The 21,475-nt window shown below is 42.0% G+C and overlaps 1 protein-coding gene across 1 annotated transcript in view; it reads left to right on the top strand.

The window, feature by feature from the left end:
- LOC132766699 (protein SSUH2 homolog) overlaps positions 1-20,891 on the top strand; it is a 45,368-nt gene extending 24,477 nt beyond the window's left edge. The window contains exons 8-12 of the mRNA XM_060761010.2: positions 904-1,004; positions 3,839-3,931; positions 5,279-5,384; positions 10,174-10,281; positions 19,151-20,891. Coding sequence (XP_060616993.2) covers positions 904-1,004; positions 3,839-3,931; positions 5,279-5,384; positions 10,174-10,281; positions 19,151-19,297 — 555 coding nt within the window. The 3' untranslated portion in view covers positions 19,298-20,891. The remainder of the gene's footprint in view (positions 1-903; positions 1,005-3,838; positions 3,932-5,278; positions 5,385-10,173; positions 10,282-19,150) is intronic.
- The last annotated feature ends 584 nt before the right edge of the window (positions 20,892-21,475 follow it).

Genomic DNA, 21,475 nt, shown 5'->3' with positions numbered 1-21,475 from the left:
GTTGTGATTACATATACATTTCCTCAGCTATCCATCTCTCATTTAGTGTGCTTTGTTGGGCCCATAGAGAGGGAAACATTTGAAAGTCTTATTGCTGAAACATGTATTCTGTGGAAATCTTATTATGGGGAAAGCAGGAAAACAACAGGGAATATTAATTCCCCTTGACATCTAGTTTGATTTATCTAGAGATACTATGCAGTCAGCAGCTGTATACTTGTGGGCACTGAGGATGCACCTACATTGTAAAATCAAAGCAATTTGACACCACTTTAACTGCCATGGCTCAATGCTATTGGATCACAGGAGTTATACTTTTGTTTATAAATTTGGCAGAGGATGTTTTTTAACTTTCTCTGCCAAACAGTACTGGTATCTCACCAAACTACCATCACATTGAATCATGGCAGTTAAATGGGTGTTAAACTGTATTCAATCTACAGTATAGATCAGTGGTTTTCAACCTGTGGGTCTCCAAATGCTTTGGTCTTCAACTCCCAGAAATCCTAACAGCTGTTAACCTGACTGGGATTTCTGAAGTTGTAGGCCAAAACACCTGGGGACCCACAGGTTGAGAACCACTGGTGTAGATGATCCTGGCTCTGCTTTCATTGTCATTCCTACTTCCTAATTGTTAGCACTTGCCAGTACAGCTTCCTTTTCACCTAAATCAAATAATTTCCAGTGGCAAAAACTCTACCATTTCCAATTATAAATGCAAGCTCAGATATCTCCTTTGGCTGATATCTTCACTAATCTAACTAAACACATTTGAGAAGAATAATCATAGTCCAGTGGTATAGGAAAATGGCATCCTCAGACAGATATTTTTAATGGAAATGCTTGAACGTTAGTTGTTTCAGGATGCAAATAAGGGTGTTCTATTTATTTTGTGTCCCTTAGATGAGGTGTGTTACATGCAGTGGAGCTAGGCACAAAGCAAAAGCAAAATATCTGCAACATCAGAAGCGGTGCCAGATGTGTTCGGGTACTGGTCGTAAGAGGTATGTTTCTTTATTAGAAAAAAAAATGAGCTAATTCCTGCAGGCACCAAAGGGAATATATATATATAGAGAGAGGGCTTCTGTGAAATACTGATTTCTTAAATCACGATCTATATACCATCGGGAAGACATACGCAGGGTTATCTATTTATGAAATGGAAAACTCAAGGTATGCTTTTTGGATTTTAAAAAATAGTTTCAAGTATTGGATGGTTGAATCTTTAGATATAGAATCTGTGGATATGGAGGGCTATCTGTACCTACCCTGACACAAAACATTTAGTACTGAATTAACAAATTTTCTTTGAATATTTCAGACATAAATGAGTCTTTGTTTTTTTTTTTTTTTTAAATCACAATTATATAGACTGGTCACCATCTTCAATTCCCTTGTTTAAAAATTAAACACTGAATTCTTGCCACTGTCACAGTGCTGCTTCTAGAGGTTTTCACCTAGACAGTATGATTCAAATATGGATGATAAATATTTCAAGAAGTTGCCAACAAGGCTCTGGTATATGTGAAGGCAATCTCTCTCTCCTCAAAGCCATTGGAATACTATTTTTTGCATCTACAGAGACTTCTTTACATCTGACATTTCTTATGCAAGGTTGCAGTGCATCTTATAAATTGGCTGCCCAATAGCTGAATGAATTGTCTTTCTAATGATCTTTAAGTGGTGTGAGATACCTCCCTATTCTATTAAACTGTTTTATTAGGCCCCATTAAACTTAAAATAACAGAAATAGCATTGTGGGAGAATAGTAGCAATAATTTAGAAGTGGGCATCCATTGGGGCTTTCAATGTCTTAAACTGCTTTAATAAATCAGCAGTTAACTGCTGCTAATCTGTGTCATGTTGATGCTCCCAAATTTGCCAAGAACAAACATATGCCTTCTACATCTGTTGTAGGCACAATTATACATTCCTTGAAAGGGTCACCTAGCCTTCTATAGCTGTGTGGGGAAAACAGCCATTATGTACAGATGTGCATTTAATTTCTTTCACTGACATCTTTGTTTCCAAATGATCTCTGCTGCTGTCACGAATCATGCACTTTGGCTGAGTCAGAAAGTTAATTAAGATCTAAACACACTTTTACTCTGTTAGTTCCTGAACATTTATTTTGGTAGCTAGGGCAGTACAGAACAAAAATACACCAAACTGTGTCTGCTAATACTCTCTGTCCTTTCCTCCCCCTTTGCCTTTGGATAGTGTGTTCTCTCTATGTTTAAGTTTCCTTGACTTGAAAATAAGTTTGTGATGAGATCACTAGTCTCCATTAAATATTTTCAGTCAAATTGGAGACTATGAAGAAGTAATCAGGATACTAGGGCTTGGAGGACAGCTATGGAAACAGGTGATAAGATCTTCATTAAGATGTCTGTCTGTCTGTCTGTCTATCTATCTATCTATCTATCTATCTATCTATCTGTCAAAGGAAGGATTGCCTCTGCCAGTGTATTTCTATTTTCTGTGTATGGCTGTGAAAGTTGCAGAGTGAGGCTATAGCTATACTTATATATAGGTATAGCAATATAGAACTGCATTATATGGTCAGCCTAGACCTAGGACTTCATCCCACAAGCAGGGTAAAGCAGGGGGCACAGTCTTCTTTGTGTGACATTTCATTGGGTTCCTTCTTCAAAGAAGATTGAGAATTTACTCACCCACATCACACAGCATTGCCTTCTCCTTTTTATAGTTCAATTATTTAAAGACCACCACCACACTTTTAAAAACAGGCATCCCTTTTGAAATACCACTTTCCATGGGATCATTTCCCTTAAAATCCTACACTAAAGGAGACAGGCACACTTTTTAAAACACTTATTTCAATGGGACCCACCTGTTTTTAAACTAGTAATAGAAACAGGAGGAGCATTAGCAAACCGTTCACATGAAAACCCACACTAAAACGTCGCAAAGTAATCAGAGAAATCCACCACTTTCCATCACAAGGACAAAGGCTCATTTTAAGTATTTCTATGCACAGGGAAAGGAGTGGAGTCAATGTCTTTGAAATCCTCCCATTTCTATACACTGTAGAGACTAACCACTGTAAGAAGTCCTGCTTGGTTTGATGGGATGTGCACACTTCAAAGTCAGTCTTTGAAGTGTGCAGAAACAAGTAGAAATGGAGAAAACTTTCATATGATGAGGTTCCCATATAATGCAGTTCAATGCAATTCAAATTGTGTTATATGGGTGTACATTCACCATACAATGCTGTTCAAACCGCATTATTTGGAACTGCAGATCCAGCCTTTAAAAAGCTGAAAGGAAGAAGTTCAACTAATGCTACATACTGCGGACTGCTAAAATAAATGAGTCTGTTTCATATGGCAGTGTAGAACCAGCTGATGCATCCGAAGTGTAGCAATCTCAGTTTTGTCATTTTGGCTTATAGAATCATAGAATCATAGTGTTGGAAGAGACCTCATTGGCCATCTAGTCCAACCCCCTGCCACTAGAATGAATTCAAGTAGGTTGTACACTGCCATATAATGCAGTTTCAGATTGTAGCTGAACTGAATTGGACTGGATTAAATGACACCATAGACTCCTGTGATCCAGTTCAATGTAGTTAAATTGTATTATTTGGCAGTGTAGATACAGCTATCACGAGATAAAACAACTCTATAGAAGGGTTTAAAATGCTTAGTTAAGTTGAAAGCAAGAGCTCTCTCTCTCTCTGTGTGTGTGTGTGTGGGGAGAATGAATCCTACACTTTATACCTGGCTTTTCAAATTTCCTCTCGTAGTATTCCCATTTAAGATGGTGTGGGTTGCATTTAGAACAAATCAATAAATGCAAACTTTACATCTAAAAGGTGCAGCACATGTTCTGGAAGAGGAAATAAGACCTGTACAACCTGCCAAGGAGAGAAAAAGTTGCTACACTTTGTCCAGCTGATAATAACTTGGTATGTTTTTTTATTATTATTGTTGTGATTATTTTTGCTGTCTGAAATAAAACACAACACCAACAAAAGGCTTGCAGGATGGTTCAAGGATGGTTTGTGAACTAAACAGATGTGGTAGTACAAGAGACACCACAGGATATATTACTATTCTGTGCAGTCTATCTTACAGAAATGAATAATCAAAGATGAGTAGTTCCCTTCTTTTCAATCAATATTAGGGTTGCATTTTACGAATGTCAGATCAAGGGATATTTTTGGAAACCACCAATGATTCATAGAAATCTACTTGAAGAGGCAGCAGTGGCATGTAATGGCTAAATGCCACTTCAATACTGCACCTGTGCCATACAGGGAATTGATCCTCAATGGCTAAGTATTCTGAAAGGCTTCATATGGGATGACCTAATTCAAAGGAGTGGATTCATTGTATCAGGGGTCTACTAACTGAATGGTGTAGGAGCTGTATTTTTTAAGCCAAGTGTATGAGAGCCAGCGTGGTGTAGTTGTTTGAGTGCTGGAGACCAGGTTTCAGTTCTCTGTCATGAAAACTCACTAGGTGACCGTGGGTGAGTCATACACTCCTTCTTTCATCTGCAACATCAATTGAGGTACACAATATGGTTTTCAATAGGATCCTAGACATTATACCATTGTATCTAAGAATCCCCATATGAGGCTGATGGAGTGTGACTTGCCCAAGCTCACCCAGGGATTTGAGCCCTGATCTCCAGAGTTTCATGGCTCATGTACACAGGCATTAAAATATGGATATACCCTGAGTCCATGTCTTGTTGTTTTCATGACATTTCTGCACTTCTTGAAAGTATCATGGGTTAAATCTAGTTTTGCTCTTTTATCTAGTTTACTCTGCGTTTAGGAAAAGTCACACATTGCTGTTCACATGGGGCATCATAATCATCGCCTTTTCCCTGAGCACAGGGAATAGGAGGTGTGTCATTCCCATATCATCACTGTTACTCTTCCAGATGACTACCCAGCTGTGTGACGTCTTGGCTATCATGATCTCAGTATGGTTCAATCATGTAGACTCTGACCCACCATTGCAGTATGTTTGGGAGGGCATGTGTGTGTCTGCCTCTGGACCCAGCATTTGAAACACTACGTCACACTGGGTTTCAGAATTTAAATTCATATGGAATTCTAATATTTGTAATTTAGGGAGATAATTCTAAATGCCTCTTTCTAAATTGCAACTCCCAGAATTCCATAGGATGAAGCCACAGCAGGCTTAGAATAGCATGAACAAGCCCATAGGAAGATCTGCAGCCTGATTTGTACTTTGATAAATGCTCTAATATTGTATTCTGGACTTTTATCACTTTACAGGAAAAACAATGTATATGAATTCATTTCTGAACATGAGTTGAACTTTCCAAGGGAACTGCTTAATAAAGCCATGGGAGAGAACATATTTAAAGATGAAAACACTCTGGTGAGTTCTCTACTACCACCCCTTCCCTTCAGGGCCAGGGCAGATTTTTTTCCCCTTTAGTAATAAAATATTTAGTGGGGAAAATTAAGAATCAGTTGAGTTGCTTAAGACTATAATTGGTTTATTTCTACTTTTTACTTTCCTGCTGCCTTAATGAACATGTACTCAGACATCCCATGAGATACTAAACCAGACTGGAACTGTAAATTGGACCCAACTACCATTCCTTATGCATTGGGATGAATCAAATGTATCATTACGCATTTGCAGACTCTACTTAGTGAAGAAGAGATATGAGATGGTTCTTAGGCAACAATGACTGCCCAATAAATGGGCAACAACTTTTATTAATTACAAACAGCACATCTCAAAAGAAAAAATGTACGGTGAGAAGAAGAAATCTAGTGGCACCTTTGAGACCCATTTTTTTTTCAGCATGAACTTTCACAGAAAAAAAAATAGATGTGGAAGTCCATGCTAAAATACACCAGTTGGTCTCAGAGGTACCACTAGATATTTTCTTCCCAATGTTTCATATTCTTTTTTATGTTATGACAAAGTAGCATAGCTTACTGTACTACTACAGAGGGAAATCTATATGGCAAAGCATACATTGCCTCTCTCTCTCTCTCTTTAATGAATGCCTTTACCAAGGCAATGGTAGAAGTTTTTTCTCTTCATTTAGCCAATTGGGTGAGCTATCAACTCAGCTTAATTCACTTTAAGAACAAACCTACAGAACCCATCTTGTTCGTAACCTGGGGGCTACTGGTAATAAAATACTATAGTTATAGCCTATTCCAAGACACCCCCTAACAGTCTGATAGCAGTGCATGCTGAGTTTTAAATTAGATGTTTCTATCAAACTTACACATCAGACATCAGAAAAGTGAAGCTTTTATGCTTATGTGCTCATTTATTACGATTATCCAGGGTCTAGAACTGTTGGCGATAATTCAAATAATTTAGTGTTAAGACCCTTTGAATTACCAAAAATGTGCCATGCCCAGGAGTTTCACAGCCACTATGTTCATATGATTCATATGCCGCTGAAGAACAATGAGGAGGGGAGGGGGGATAAAGGAGACCAAAACAATTGGCAAGAAAAAACGCCAGCAGCTCAAACATCAGTTGGAATAGTGAATAAGATCCTGGTCATAAACTGCGGCATGGAGGAAGGGAGGTGTTCCGCTAGCCGAGGGGCCCCCATAGAGGTCGTGGTGGGAAGGAGGAGATGCGGGAAAAGGAGACCTCAAATTCGGCTTAATTCGGACCGCTTATCCATATTAACAACCCCCAACCGGTCTCCTAAGGTAAATTGGTGTAACCGGGTGAGCGGGCCCTCTGGCTTGAAGGTGGTGTTGTTGAACGCCAGATCTGTCAACGGAAAAACGACCTGGATCCAGGACTTAATCCTGGAAGAGCAGGCAGATCTGGCGTGCATTACGGAGACCTGGTTGGATGAAGCGGGGGGCGTAAACCTCTCCCAGCTCTGTCCTCCAGGCTTCTCCGTGCAACACCAACCAAGAGCCGGAGGACGGGGAGGCGGGGTCGCAGTGGTCTATAGAGATTCCATCCGTCTGACCAGGAGTCCCATCCCGCAGACCACAAATTTCGAATGCGTCCACCTAAGGGTGGGTGACCGGGACAGAATAGGGATTCTTGTAGTGTACCGTCCACCTCGCTGCACTACAGTCTCCCTGCCTGAGCTAGCGGGGGTGGTCTCGAGCCTGGTGGTGGAGTCCCAACGGCTTCTTGTGCTGGGGGACTTCAACATCCATGCCGAGGCGACCCTCACAGGAGCGGCTCAGGACTTCATGTCTGCCATGGCAACCATGGGGCTGTCCCAACAAATAACTGGCCCCACCCACTGTGCTGGACACACATTGGACTTGGTTTTCTGCCAGGGATGGGAGCAGGGTGGTGGTGTGGAGGAGTTGTCTATCTCTCCGTTGCCATGGACCGACCACTTCCTGATCAGATTCAGGCTCACTGCGCCCCCTAACCTCCGCAAGGGTGGAGGACCTATTAAGATGGTCCACCCCAGGAGGCTTATGGATCCGAACGGATTCCTGACGGCTCTTGGGGATTTTCCCGCCACCTCGGTAGGTGACCATGTCGAGGCCTTGGTCGCTCTCTGGAATGGGGAGATGACCAGGGCAATTGACATGATCGCTCCGGAACGTCCCCTCTCAAGTAACCGAGCTAAACCAGCTCCTTGGTTCACTGAGGAGCTGGCAGCGATGAAGCGAAGGAAGAGGGAACTAGAGAGCGTGTGGCGCTCGGACCCAAGCGAGCCAAATCGAGCACGGTTTGTGTCCTTTTTAAGGGCATATGCCGCGGCAATAAAAGCCGCAAAGAAAACTTTCTTTGCGGCTACTATTGCGTCTGCAAAAAACCGTCCGGCGGAGTTGTTTCGGATTGTCAGAGGTCTTTTAACTCCCCCTATTTTAGGTGGGAGCCCTGACAACTCGGCAACGCGCTGTGAAGCATTTGCTCGGTTCTTTGCAGACAAAGTCGCTTTGATCCGCTTTGGGCTGGACGCCACATTAAATGCAGTCTCTGTGGATGTGACACAAGCACCTGCTTGTCCTATTTTGATGGATTCTTTTCAGTTTGTGAAACCCGAGGATGTGGACAAGATACTTGGAGGAATGAGGCCTACCACGTCCATCCTAGACCCCTGCCCATCCTGGCTTCTAAAAGAGGCCAGAGGGGGATTGGCTGAGTGGGTAACGGTGGTGGTTAATGCCTCCCTTCGGGAAGGCACGATTCCAGCGAGCCTAAAACAGGCTATTATAAAGCCGCTGTTGAAGAAACCATCACTGGACCCCACTAAATTTGACAACTTTCGGCCTGTTTCCAATCTTCCCTTTTTGGGCAAAGTCATGGAAAGCGTGGTGGCCTCACAACTCCAGGTATTCTTGAGAGACACGGATTATCTGGATCCGGCACAGTCTGGCTTCAGACCGGGACATGGTACCGAGACGGTCTTGGTCGCCTTAGTGGATGATCTCCGCCGGGAGCTAGACAGGGGGAGTGTGTCCCTGTTGGTGCTTCTGGATCTCTCAGCGGCCTTCGATACCGTCGACCACGGTATCCTTCTGGGACGCCTTGCAGAGATGGGCCTTGGGGGCACCGCTTTGCGGTGGCTCCAATCATTTCTGGAGGGTCGTACCCAGAAGGTGTTATTGGGGGACTCCTGTTCAACACCACAGCCTTTGACCTGTGGTGTTCCTCAGGGCTCCATACTGTCCCCCATGCTGTTTAACATCTACATGAAGCCGCTGGGTGAGATCATCCGGAGTTTCGGGGTGCGGTGTCACCTGTACGCAGATGACGTCCAACTCTGTCACTCCTTCCCACCTGCTACTAAGGAGGCTGTCGAAGTCCTGAACCGGTGCCTGGCCGCTGTGACGGTCTGGATGAGGGCGAACAAACTGAAATTAAATCCAGACAAGACAGAGGTACTCCTGGTCAGTCGCAAGGCCGAACAGGGTATAGGGTTACAGCCTGTGCTGGACGGGGTCGCACTCCCCTTGAAGGCGCAGGTTCGCAGCTTGGGTGTGACCCTGGACTCATCGTTGAGCCTGGATCCCCAGGTTTCAGCGGTGACCAGGGGAGCATTTGCACAGCTTCGGCTCGTGTGCCAGCTGCGCCCGTATCTTGGGAAGTCTGACTTGGCCACGGTGGTACACGCTTTGGTCACATCCCGCCTCGACTACTGCAACGCTCTCTACGTGGGGCTGCCCTTGAAGACGGCCCGGAAGCTCCAGCTAGTCCAGCGCGCGGCAGCCATGTTGTTAACCGGAGCGGGACGCAGGGAGCGCACAACGCCTTTGCTGTCCCAGCTCCACTGGCTGCCGATTAGCTACCGGGCCCAATTTAAGGTGCTGGTGTTAACCTACAAAGCCCTAAACGGTTCCGGCCCAAAATACCTCGAGTACCGCATCTCGGCCTACGAGCCCACGAGGACCTTGAGATCGTCCGGGGAGGCCCTTCTCTCGGTCCCGCCTGCCTCACAGGCACGCCTGGCGGGGACTAGAGATCGGGCCTTCTCGGTGGTGGCCCCCCGGCTGTGGAACTCCCTCCCTGCTGTAATCAGACAGGCGCCTTCCCTCATGGCCTTTCGTAGGGGCCTGAAGACCTGGCTCTTCGAAAAGGCCTTCAATTAAGTGCTTTGTTTTCCTGGAATGACCACCGGAATGGACTATGACTACGAGATCGATTATGATTCAAACAAGACGATGCGGATTTTTAGCTTAATTAGCTGTGTGTTAGTAAGATGTATGTTATAGTCCTAACCTATTGTAATTGTTGTCTTTATGTTCTTTGTTCTGTACACCGCCACGAGTCGCCTTCGGGCTGAGAGTGGCGGTCAACAAATGCAAATAATAAATAAATAAATAATAATTTAGATTCAGATTATGCACATTACAAGGAAATGGACCATGCAGTCACATTTGGGTTCTGCAGCTCTGGTTCTATTTCTCTTGTAGATTTTGTTCCCAGAACTGATACAAATGACTGTGAATTGGAAAATGACGGATAATGGGTGGCGTGCTTGTTCTCATTCCATCTTGTTGGGCAATGTGTTGTGCAAAATGCCCTGGCAGATTAAGGAAAATAATCATTACTTTAATGCATATGTTGAATATGTTAATCAAACCAGGACTGTGTAGGTTCATGAGCATGACTGGAAAGGTGAGTGGAGGGAGGAAAATGAGTGGAGATGGCTGTGGACTGAAACTGCTTGTCTTTCAAGTTCTTTTTTTTCCCTGAATTTCAGGTGTATCCTCTTGTTGACTTCCCTTACCCTCAGATCTTGCAGGCATCACAAAGAGCTATTGCTGAACATAACGCCATATTCAGTGGCACGTCTCGCATTCTGCAGCAGGTACATTAAACAAAAAAATAGTGAATTTGTTTCTGAAAGCATTTTCATTGTACTGAATACCAGGAATTTTGAACACACAAGAGAAAAGGATTTGTGGGAAATGGGTAGAAATGATAGCTGAAGGCATCCATAATAGGGGAATCCACTCTGGGTTTTCTTCTGAACTTTCTGTGAAGGAAATTAGGAGCACCGGGATTGTGATGCAGCTGGCTGAGTGTCAGCTGCATTAAGATCACTCTGACCAAAAGGTCATGAGTTCGAAGCCAGCCCGGGTTGGAGTGGGTTTCCAACCAATTGTGTAGCCTGTTGTCGACCTTTGCAACCCGAAAGACAGTTGCATCTGTCAAGTAGGAAAATTAGGTACCACCTTAAAGTGTGGGGAGGCTAAATTAACTAATTTATGAGGCCATAAAAAGACTCCAGCAAAGCACTCCAGCAAAAAAGCATGCGGGGAATGCGAAAGTACTTCATCAGTGTTGCAGATGGACGATGAAAGTGACAGCTCCCCTGGTGGCCAGAAAAAGTTAAATAGCCTCTGTGTATGTTTGTATATGTTGTATGTCAAAATTGGCATTGAATGTTTGCCATATATGTGTACACTGTAATCCACCCTGAGTCCCCTGCGGGGTGAGAAGGGCAGAATATAAATGCTGCAAATAGATAGATAGATAGATAGATAGATAGATAGATAGATAGATATATAGATAGATAAATGTTGTTGTTCATTCGTTCAGTCGTCTCCAACTCTTCGTGACCTCATGGACCAGCCCACGCCAGAGCTCCCTGTCGGCCGTCACCACTCCTAGCTCCTTCAAGGTCAGTCCAGTCACTTCAAGGATGCCATCCATCCATCTTGCCCTTGGTCGGCCCCTCTTCCTTTTACCTTCCACTTTCCCCAGCATAATTGTCTTCTCTAGGCTTTCCTGTCTCCTCATGATGTGGCCAAAGTACTTCAACTTTGTCTCTAGTATCCTTCCCTCCAGTGAGCAGCCGGGCTTTATTTCCTGGAGGATGGACTGGTTGGATCTTCTGGCGGTCCAAGGCACTCTCAGAACTTTCCTCCAACACCACAGCTCAAAAGCATCTATCTTCCTTCGCTCAGCCTTCCCTAAGGTCCAGCTCTCACATCCGTAGGTTACTACAGGGAATACCATGGCTTTGACTAGGCGGATTTTTGTTGCCAGTCTGATGTCTCTACTCTTCACTATTTTATCGAGACTGGACATTGCTCTCCTCCCAAGAAGTAAGCGTCTTCTGATTTCCTGGCCACAGTCTGCATCTGCAGTAATCTTTGCGCCTAGAAATACAAAGTCTGTCACGGCCTCCACATTTTCTCCCTCTATTTTCCAGTTGTCAATCATTCTTGTTGCCATAATCTTGGTTTTTTTGATGTTTAGCTGCAACCCGGCTTTTGCGCTTTCTTCTTTCACCTTGATTAGAAGGCTCCCCAGCTCCTCCTCGCTTTCGGCCATCAGAGTGGTGTCATCTTCTTATATGAGGTTGTTAATGTTTCTTCCAGCAATTTTCACCCCAGCTTTGCATTCATCCAGCCCCGCACATCCTCGCATGATGTGTTCTGCATACAAGTTAAAAAGGTTGGGTGAGAGTATGCAGCCTTGCTGTACGCCTTTCCCAATCTTGAATCAGTCTGTTGTTCCGTGGTCAGTTCTTACTGTTGCTACTTGGTCCTTGTACAGATTCCTCAGGAGAGAGACAAGGTGGCTTGGTATGCCCATCCCACCAAGAACTTGCCACAATTTATTATGATCCACACAGTCAAAGGCTTTAGAATAGTCAATGAAGCAGAAGTAGATGTTTTTCTGAAACTCCCTGCCTTTCTCCATTATCCAGCGGATATTGGCAATCTGGTCTCTTGTTCCTCTGCCTTTTCTAAACCCAGCTTGAACATCTGGCAACTCTCGCTCCATGTATTGCTGGAGTCTTCCTTGCAGGATCTTGAGCATTACCTTACTGGCATGAGAAATAAGGGCCACTGTATGGAAGTTTGAGCAGTCTTTTGCATTTCCCTTTTCTGGTATGGGGATATAAGTTGATTTTTTCCAGTCTGATGACCATTCTTGTGTTTTCCATATTTGCTGGCAAATGGCATGCATCACCTTGACAGCATCATCTTTTAAGATTTTAAACAGTTCAGCTGGGATCCCGTCGTCTCCTGCTGCCTTGTTGTTAGCAATGCTTCTCAAGGCCCATTCAACCTCACTCCTCAGGATGTCTGCTTCTAATTCATTCACCACACTGTCAAAACTATCCTCGAAATTATTATCCTTCCTATACAGATCTTCTGTATAGTCTCGCCACCTTCTCTTGATCTCTTCAGCTTCTGTTAGGTCCCTGCCATCTTTGTTTCTTATCATACCAATTTTTGCCTGAAATTTACCTCCAATGTTTCTAATTTTCTGGAAGAGGTCTCTTGTCCTTCCTCTTCTGTTGTCTTCTTCCACTTCCATGCATTGCTTATTTAATAATAGTTCCTTATCTCTTCTGGCTAGCCTCTGGAATTGCACATTTAGCTGGGCATATCTCCCCTTATCACTGTTTCCTTTTGCTTTCCTCCTTTCTTGGGCTACTTCCAGTGTCTCAGCAGACAACCATTTTGCCTTCTTGGTTTTCTTTTTCTTTGGAACGTACTTTGTTACCGCCTCCTGAACAACGTCGTGGACTTCTGTCCATAGTTCTTCTGGGACTCTGTTTACTAAATCTAGTCCTTCAAATCTGTTCTTCACTTCCACTGTATATTCGCTAGGAATGTTAGTGAGATCATATCTAACTGGTCTGTGTATTTTCCCTGATCTCTTTAGTTTTATTCTAAATTGTGCAATAAGAAGTTCGTGATCTGAGTTACAGTCAGCCCCAGGTCTTGTTTTCACCGACTGGATGGATGTCCGCCATCTTTGGCTGCAAAGGATGTAGTCAATCTGATTTCGGTGTTGACCATCTGGTGAGGTCCATGTATAAAGCCGTCTTTTATGTTGCTGGAATAGAGTATTCGTTATACACAGCGAGTTTTCCTGGCAGAATAAGGACAGGTAATGTTTGCTACTGCATAATAAATCATCTAAGCTTAGGGTGCACCTACATTAGGAGCACAGACATTTTAGTTTTACAAGGTCTTATAGCTTTCTGTGCCAAAGAGTGCTGGTACCTCATCAAATTAGAAATCCCGGGACTCCATACCATTGACCAATGGCAGTTAATATGATGCCAAACAGCATTCATTCTGCCTTGTAGGTGCAGCCCTTTCTCAGAAGTGAAAGCTTTCTCCATAGACTCCTGTCAAGGAAAACAAATATCAGGATATTCAAGGCACAGCAACACCCAGCACCCAGTACACATGTATAAGCAAGTACACAAATAAAGAAATGATGGAAAGGTGAACATTATATGCCTCAAATAAAGATAGCCACTCACATTCCTGTCACTTTCTGAACTCCTTTAAAATTTGGAGTGAAAGCTATTGTAGATTCACTGCCTCATTAACTTGGAAACAACCATCTGTGATGGCCCAGAGAATGGATACTTCCCTGGAGGAAATTCTGTAGAGAGACCGAAAGGCAAACAAAGCAGCTGGGTTAATAAAGGGAATGAGAATTGGGGTAAAGATACCCTTTTATCTGAGTTTATTTTCCAACAGAAATCAATCTCTCTCTCTCTCTCTCTCTCTCTCTCTCTCTGAGAGCAGCACTAGTATTAGGAAGTGTGATGCAACCAACCGAAAGGGAAGATTTTGGGGGTCATGAAAGAGCAGCAAATTGCTAGTTATTTTGTTACTACCATATTTTCTTTACTGTGGGAGATAAATAGAGGTGCTTGGTGAGTTTCTTTCTCTTTTCCCATTTTCAGTTTCTTCTTCCTAAATAAATTGGTTTATTTTGTACTTTAAGCATTTTGATATGGACGAGGAAGTGACACCACTTGGTATTTCATTTCAGGTGGAAAATGGTCTAGTCTGGCTCAATCTATCTCCAAGTTACTATTAGTTCTGTACTGGAAAGGAAGAGAGATAAAGATGGTTAAATTTTACCCTCAGTGGTCTGACACTGAATAATCGAAAGTGGCAATTAATGTCTAACCTTTGTTACAGTATATAAAAGTCAGTAAAAGAACAACAATCAGGTTAAAGAAATGTTTGGCCCTCTATCTTGTTAGGTAACTTTGATCTGTCTGCTGTACCTTTTGTGAGTTTAAAATGAATAGACAACTTATTTGGAATTCCTCATAAAAGGTTGGCCTAATTATTTCTGAAGTCAATTTCTGAGTTCTGGACAGGGCTAATAGCCTTCTCTGCAAAAAGTGCTGGTGCCTAACCAAACTCCAGTTCCATAGCATTGAGACATGGCAGTTCAAGTTGGTGTCAAGCTACATAAATTATTTTAAAATGATTGAAAGAGGGTTTTTTTTTTAATTCCAATATGTCTTGGAAGAAAAAAATAAACCCACAGGAGGGTGGGAATAAAGTTTTGCAACTGTTGCCTGGAATTGCCAGAAAATAGTATGGGAAAACAGAAATGGAATAAAAAAACAACAACAATCAAGAACTGCAGCAACAAAATACTGCAAACTTCTCATATTTTTGCCCCAGCTGGAGAAGCTTCTTTAGTTTAGCTAGGGTCTCTTCATTAAAAAGAAGTGGTGTAAATTAAAATTGAAAAGTAATGTGTATTGAAAGAACATACTGCATGATCTTCATTTTAGCACCAGGTGGCAGAATGTCAGTGTATTTTCCATGTAGCTGGCTCACTTCTGCATCCTCCATAAATGCTTTGTGTTAAAAAAATTAGAGTCAAATATTTTGACTCAATGCTTGGCTTTTTCCCTAGAAAAAAAGCCACATGTTCACCTGACAAATAGACACGTTGTCTCCAACATTCTCTTATTGCTAAAATATAATCAGTTTATATCTAAGGGCTGAAATTAATTGCCACAGCAATACTGATTATAAAGTCGAAACTTGACATCTTTCCCCTGAAAAACCTTGCAATAACCGTATGATATAAGACTGCTGGTTACCAAACACAAATATTTTAGTTAGCCTGAAGTGGTCGTCAGTTGTTAGACATTGCAGATCTAATTTTCTGGTGTTTCTCAGGGCTGACCAAAAATCACATATTAACTTTAGAAATAGTGACTGTTCCAAAGACCAAAGAGAAATTAACTAATGTCATGGTTACAGTATTCAAAATTAACACTTACTTTCTCCAGTTGTCATTTTGAAAAATCTGACTGCCAGAATACATGGCTTTATGGTAAAAAAAAAAAAATCTCCACCTCCCATTAGTCACCTTATTGCTGCCTGAGCACCTGCATCAGAGCAGAGAGGACAGTGTAAGCCAGTACATGAACCAAATGATCTTCCTTCTTTAACATTAGCCACCTCATCACACAAGGAGTTTTTACAATGCTGGCGCTCCTCTTTGATGACAGTTCTTGATGGATCCCATCAAATGTTGCAGGTCAAGGCCCCACCCCATCTGTGGGTGAAGAGGTGTTGCATTCTACCTTCCTCACCACCATGGTAAGGGAATTGACTTGTGGGTGGCTACAAAGGAGATACTTGCAGTTTTCAGCTATTTCTCCCATCTGATGGGGGAAACGGCCACATGCATTGCCACATTTTCCCCTGTTTGATAGGGGAAAGGACAGGGCACCATTGCAACACCTGGGGACCCACAGGTTGAGAACCACTGACTTAGCTTTACAGAGGCAAAATACATTTGTTTGGCACAGAGATATTTTGCCCAAATTGTGGGAACCTTAGCATGGAAAAAGTGCTCATTGGCTTAAACCAGGGATGAGAATTCAATAATCCTCCATGTCTTGAATGTCAGCTCCCTGTATTCCTCTCTGTTGATTGTACAACTTGAGCTATTGGGACCCATGGTTCACAGATGAAAACTACTGGCCAAGAAATATCATAGAATATGACCCAGATGGCAAAGGTTATTAATGATGAAGAACACACAAGTTAGGAGAGGACTGCAGCAGTTTGATTTTGTAAGATGCTGCCCTTCTTGTCCTCCTCTACCAGTTAATTTTTGTGCTTTGACCTCAGTATGTACAATTGGAGGTAAGATCAGGACAAAGGGACAAAGTGGAAGAGAGAGGAACATTATAAAATGTTTTGAAAAAGTTGGATGACAGAAGATTTAGGGATAGTTGGAAGATGTGAGTTCATCAACCTGTGGAGGGATGCAAAATGACTACATCTAGCACAAATCACATCTTGAGTAGACCCACTGAATCCATTGCTGAATGGTTTCAATGGGTCTACTCTGGAAGAGGCTAGCAATTGGATTTAGGTCATTGTCTTATTCCTGTTCTGTATGAACTTTCAGCAGCCTGTCTCAGCATGTGGTACAGCCTGCCTTCTTGAGAAAGAGAAACTTTGAAAGATGGCTTTATATTCCCATTGGAAGAGTGGCTTGCTGTCAAGAGTTAAATGAGGGTGCTCAACTATTCCAGCCTCCCTGGGTCCAATGTTCATCTAATCCCTGACATGTGCCCAAAATGAGTTCAGCTTGCTAGATCAAAGGAACATGCAGCTCAGTTTCTCCGTAAGACACCCATTTTCAAGTTAATTAGAAGACTGTTACTAATTCTGAAGTGATAGCTTCAGCCCAAGGTCATACAAGCTGACAGTATTAGGCTGGAAACATTGGAACTATTTAGCTGCTGGGTTGTTGGGGAAAAAAAAACTTAATTACCTACATCAAGCATGCTGGGCACTGGGTTCATAGTACATAGTTGAATATGCTATATTGTACAATAATGCTTCACCCTTCACTTCAGCCTTTAATCATGGCAATGACACATACCAGTGATATAACATTTAATACTTATTAATGCTATTAGGAATGTGACCCAGATGGACACACACTTTAAAACTTCTATCATGACCCCCTTGGCTTTAATCTATTCTGTGTTAAATGGTGCAAACTGTAGATGGTTCAGAAGAAGAGAACTGTGACTGTATAGTTTGAATGTTGAACTATGACTCAGGAGACCAGGATTCAAATCCCTGTCCAGCCATGGAAACCCACTGGATGAACTTGAGCCAGTCACATTTTCTCAGTCTCTCAGAGGAAGGCAAAGGCAAAACTCCCTTTGAGGAAATCTTGCTCCCAACTAAAAAAAAAAACCAAAACAACAATGATAGAGTTGCTTTAGGGTTGCCATACATTGGAAATGACTATAAGGAATGCCACAACATGCTCCATTTTGTAAAATCCACGAGAAACATATTTCCAGCCTTAAATTGAGAATAGAATATATGGTAGGTAAAACCCCTACCCTTGCCTTGCCTACAATTTATTTGCAGATTTGGTTTAAAAGAAGTAAAGTGGGGTACAAGAGTGGGGTAAGGAACTCTTTCATTTGATGTAAGTTGTCCATAAAAGCCCAGAAAGAGAATTTGTGTAACTAACTTAGATAGTAAGTTTCAATATAAAAATAGAATTATTTTATTCAAAGTTTCTTTGCTTTTGCATGTTTTCCAATTTGGAAAAGCACATATTTATTGCAGAAAAATGCAGTGAGACTGTGTTTTCAGGTATATATTCATTTTGTGTTTAGCACAAAGAGTCCGCTCATATCAAAGATGGTGTAAATAAAAGTGAAGGGCTTTAAAAAGTCTCTGATACCAAGCTTTCAAGTGAGGAGAACACTCTGTGTCTTAACCACATCACATTTCTCTCATGTTTTTATGAGAAATTTTAAAAAGCAAAAGAAAACCAAAATGGAATTCCTTCTGTAGAAAAAACCAAACCAAAGAAAATGGAGGGCTTTTATCCCCCTCCCAATACAACAGGGACCAGAAATGCTTTACTTTCTGATGTTGATCGTGTATGACTTGCTCAAGGTCACCCAGTAGGTTTCTATGGATGAGAGGGAATCTGGTGTCCTATGTTGATGTCTTTAAAACTGGGTGATGAAGAAGAAGTAATAATCACAAGCTTGAGCGGTAACTCCCATCAAGCATTGCCGGTGTAGTGAGGAAAAGTGAGAGGTGCCATCCTGCAATGTCTAGGAGGCCAAAGACTCCACATTTTTGCTTTATACGTTAAAATTCTAGTATGCAATGGGATCTTGTGGCACCTTAGAGAAAAAAACTCAGAGCAAATGTGATAGCACTTCGAACTGCCTCTAGAGGCCATGGAGGTTGAAGCCTGACCTGCAACAGAGGCAGGGAGGGAATCCAGATAGTTCAGCCAGGTTAAAAACGATTTGGCCTGACTGGGTTGTCACCATTATAAAAGAAAGGTGGGAAACCATTACCTATCCTGTCAATCCTGTTGCTGGAGCAAACAGCCAGAGTGCTGTTGAAAGCTACTGTCCATTTCATGTGACCAGGATAAGGAGGGAGGATGTAGCAAAGTTGCCCAGAGATGGTCAGGAGCTCTTCAGGGTTCTCTGGACATCTGCTGCAGGGACATGGGCAACACAGTCATAATCCTGCTGAGGGCAAGAAAAAGTGCATTAGAGCTGGTCTGCTGTCCTCACTCTTCCCAAAATGTGGGCTTGCTCTGGAATGTCATTAAAATGAAGTTTAAGCCTTGTACATCACATAATACTGGTAACTAGCTCGGTAAAATTGAGATAGGTTTTGTGTTGCAGCTATACCCATCCTGAACTGTCAACCTGAGTACATCAGAAAGCTTAACTAGAACTGGAAACTAAAACCATAAAACCAGTAATGGGCATTTTTATAGTCCCTTCTAAGTATGTTTTTGCTTAAAAAAAAAAAGGTGACCGAGAGTTTGCATGTTTCTTTTCTATGGGAAAGAACTGTGTCATAAAGATTTCCTTATATTCAACATTTTGTATTGATCTTTCCCTTTTCCTTCTCCTGTAGCGACAGACTGTTGAACTAATTCCTGTCACTGAAGTCCACTACCGGTATGCCCAGAAGATGTATCTTTATTATATCTATGGAGTGGAAAACAAAGTATATGCCCTGGACTACCCAGAAAGATACTGCTGTGGTTGCACCATCATCTGACAATAGAACACATTGTGAGGCTGTTTCCTGGGACCAAGTGAGCCATTATCATGGCACGTGAAAGCGGTGTGGAAACAGGGGCTGAGTGCATATGGATTCCCCTTTTAGTACTAGGGTGCACAATGCTATATTGTTATATTACTTGCTTAATGTAGGCATTTATTGATTGTAATTTGGATGCATCTACACTATAGAATCAGTGGACATCACTTTAACTGCCTTGGCGCAATGCTACAGAATCCTAGGCATTGCTGTTTTACATGGTCTTTAGCCTTCCCTGCCAAAAGAGAGCTGGTGCCTCATGAAACTATGACTCCCAGGATTCCATAGCATTTGAACCATGATAGTTAAAGTGGTATCAATCAGCATTAATTCTACAGTGTAGTCATAGTTTCAGCAGTGAATAATAATGTATCTCCTGCTTAACATGCATCAGCTAGAAAGAGACATTTCATCTGGTGGTATAAGTGAAGGAGGCAAGATGAATATCAGTAAATTCTGTAACAATACACAAAACTTTCTGAAACAATGTCAAAATTCTGAAAATCTCCACTTAATTCAATATTCTTTATTGATTGATGCCGTTTTCTTTAAAATTTGTATTGTTTTAGACCAATAGAAAGATGGCAATGCCAAGGTGGGTGTTTGATCTTGTTCAGAATATTTTTTTTAAAAAATGTATATAGAAATATGCAGCATGTACCTTCTTCTCCAAAGTTTACACATATAGTGAAGTGATATCTTACAAGAAGGTCTGTGGAGTATTTTATGTCAATAGAATGTTCTATTAAAATGAGTACAAGATCTTTTTATATGTCAGAGATAACTGTATGCAATAACTATCTCTGAGCTTTCCATTTGCTGGGCGTATAACCATTTGATTTAAAAGGGAGCTGTGGAATTAGGCAAAAAGTATCTACCTGTGTGTCATTTTAAAGTAGTTTTATATAAACTGGGAGTGGTCAAATGGGTATTGGTTTCATACAATTGTGTGTTCTAATGAGATGTAATCTGTTCCAATGGCTGAAGAGCTGGATTTAGGAGACCCTTCTAATGCATAGATCCAGGCATGTGTAAAAACCAAAGCTTGTAAAAATTCCTAAGCTGCAAGAAAATAGATAACCCATGATGAGACATTTCTTATGGATACCATCTGCCATCATGAAAACCATCCATTTCAGCATTTTGCCAGTTTCATGTGTCACAAATTTACCAGAAAATCTCCATAGGATTCACAACAATAATACAGGAATCTGACTTATATTTATGTTATTCTAAGTCTATCCTATGTTGCACAGAAGAAGAGTAGATGGCCATGTTTATTGCTTTGTACTTATAATGCATAGATTAATAGAATTACAAGCCCTCGGTGGTGCAGTGGGTTAAACCCCTGTGCCGGCAGGACTGAAGACTGACAGGTTGCAGGTTCGAATCCGGGGAGAGGCAGATGAGCTCCCTCTATCAGCTCCAGCTCCTCATGCGAGGACATGAGAGAAGCCTCCCACAAGGATGATAAAAACATCAAATCATCCGGGCGTCCCCTGGGCAACATCCTTGCAGATGGCCAATTCTCTCAAACCAGAAGCAACTTGCAGTTTCTCAAGTCGCTCCTGACACGACAATATATATATATATATATAATTACAGATCTGGAGCATTTAAACCACAGAGAAAGCATCCTTACAAAATGGCCATTTTAAAACACTGCTCAGAAGCCTGAAATGGAGGGGGATCTGGCACCTGCTGAAGAAGACTATACTTTTAGACAGCTCTTGTCATCAGGAAAGTCTTTCCCCCAATTTTTAGGTGGAACCTTTTTCCCTGTAATTTGAATCCATTGGTTCAGATCCTGACCTTCTAAGCTGCACAAAAGAAATTCACTTTATACTCTGTACATTTACCATCCAGATATTCAAAAACAGTTAGCAGGGGGAAAATCTTGGGGTGGTTTTTGGCAGTGGTATGGATGGATATGCATGTGTGTGTGAAGAGAGATGAGGTAGGAAGAAACTCAATAGGAAGAAACCTCACTATGACAATTTTGTTACTAGTCTCTTTCATTTCCTCTGAGCAATAAAAGATTTTCCACAGAAAATACATCATTGGTGTATATCATTATTAGCAAAAAAAATTCTATAAAATGGAATGAGAACATTCAGTTTTGGAGTTTAGCCACTA

This window comes from Anolis sagrei, chromosome 2 (assembly GCF_037176765.1).
Source record: "Anolis sagrei isolate rAnoSag1 chromosome 2, rAnoSag1.mat, whole genome shotgun sequence".
NCBI lineage: Eukaryota > Metazoa > Chordata > Lepidosauria > Squamata > Dactyloidae > Anolis > Anolis sagrei.
The sequence above is the reverse complement of the archived record's forward strand: the minus strand, read 5'-3'. Positions and strand labels throughout refer to the sequence as shown.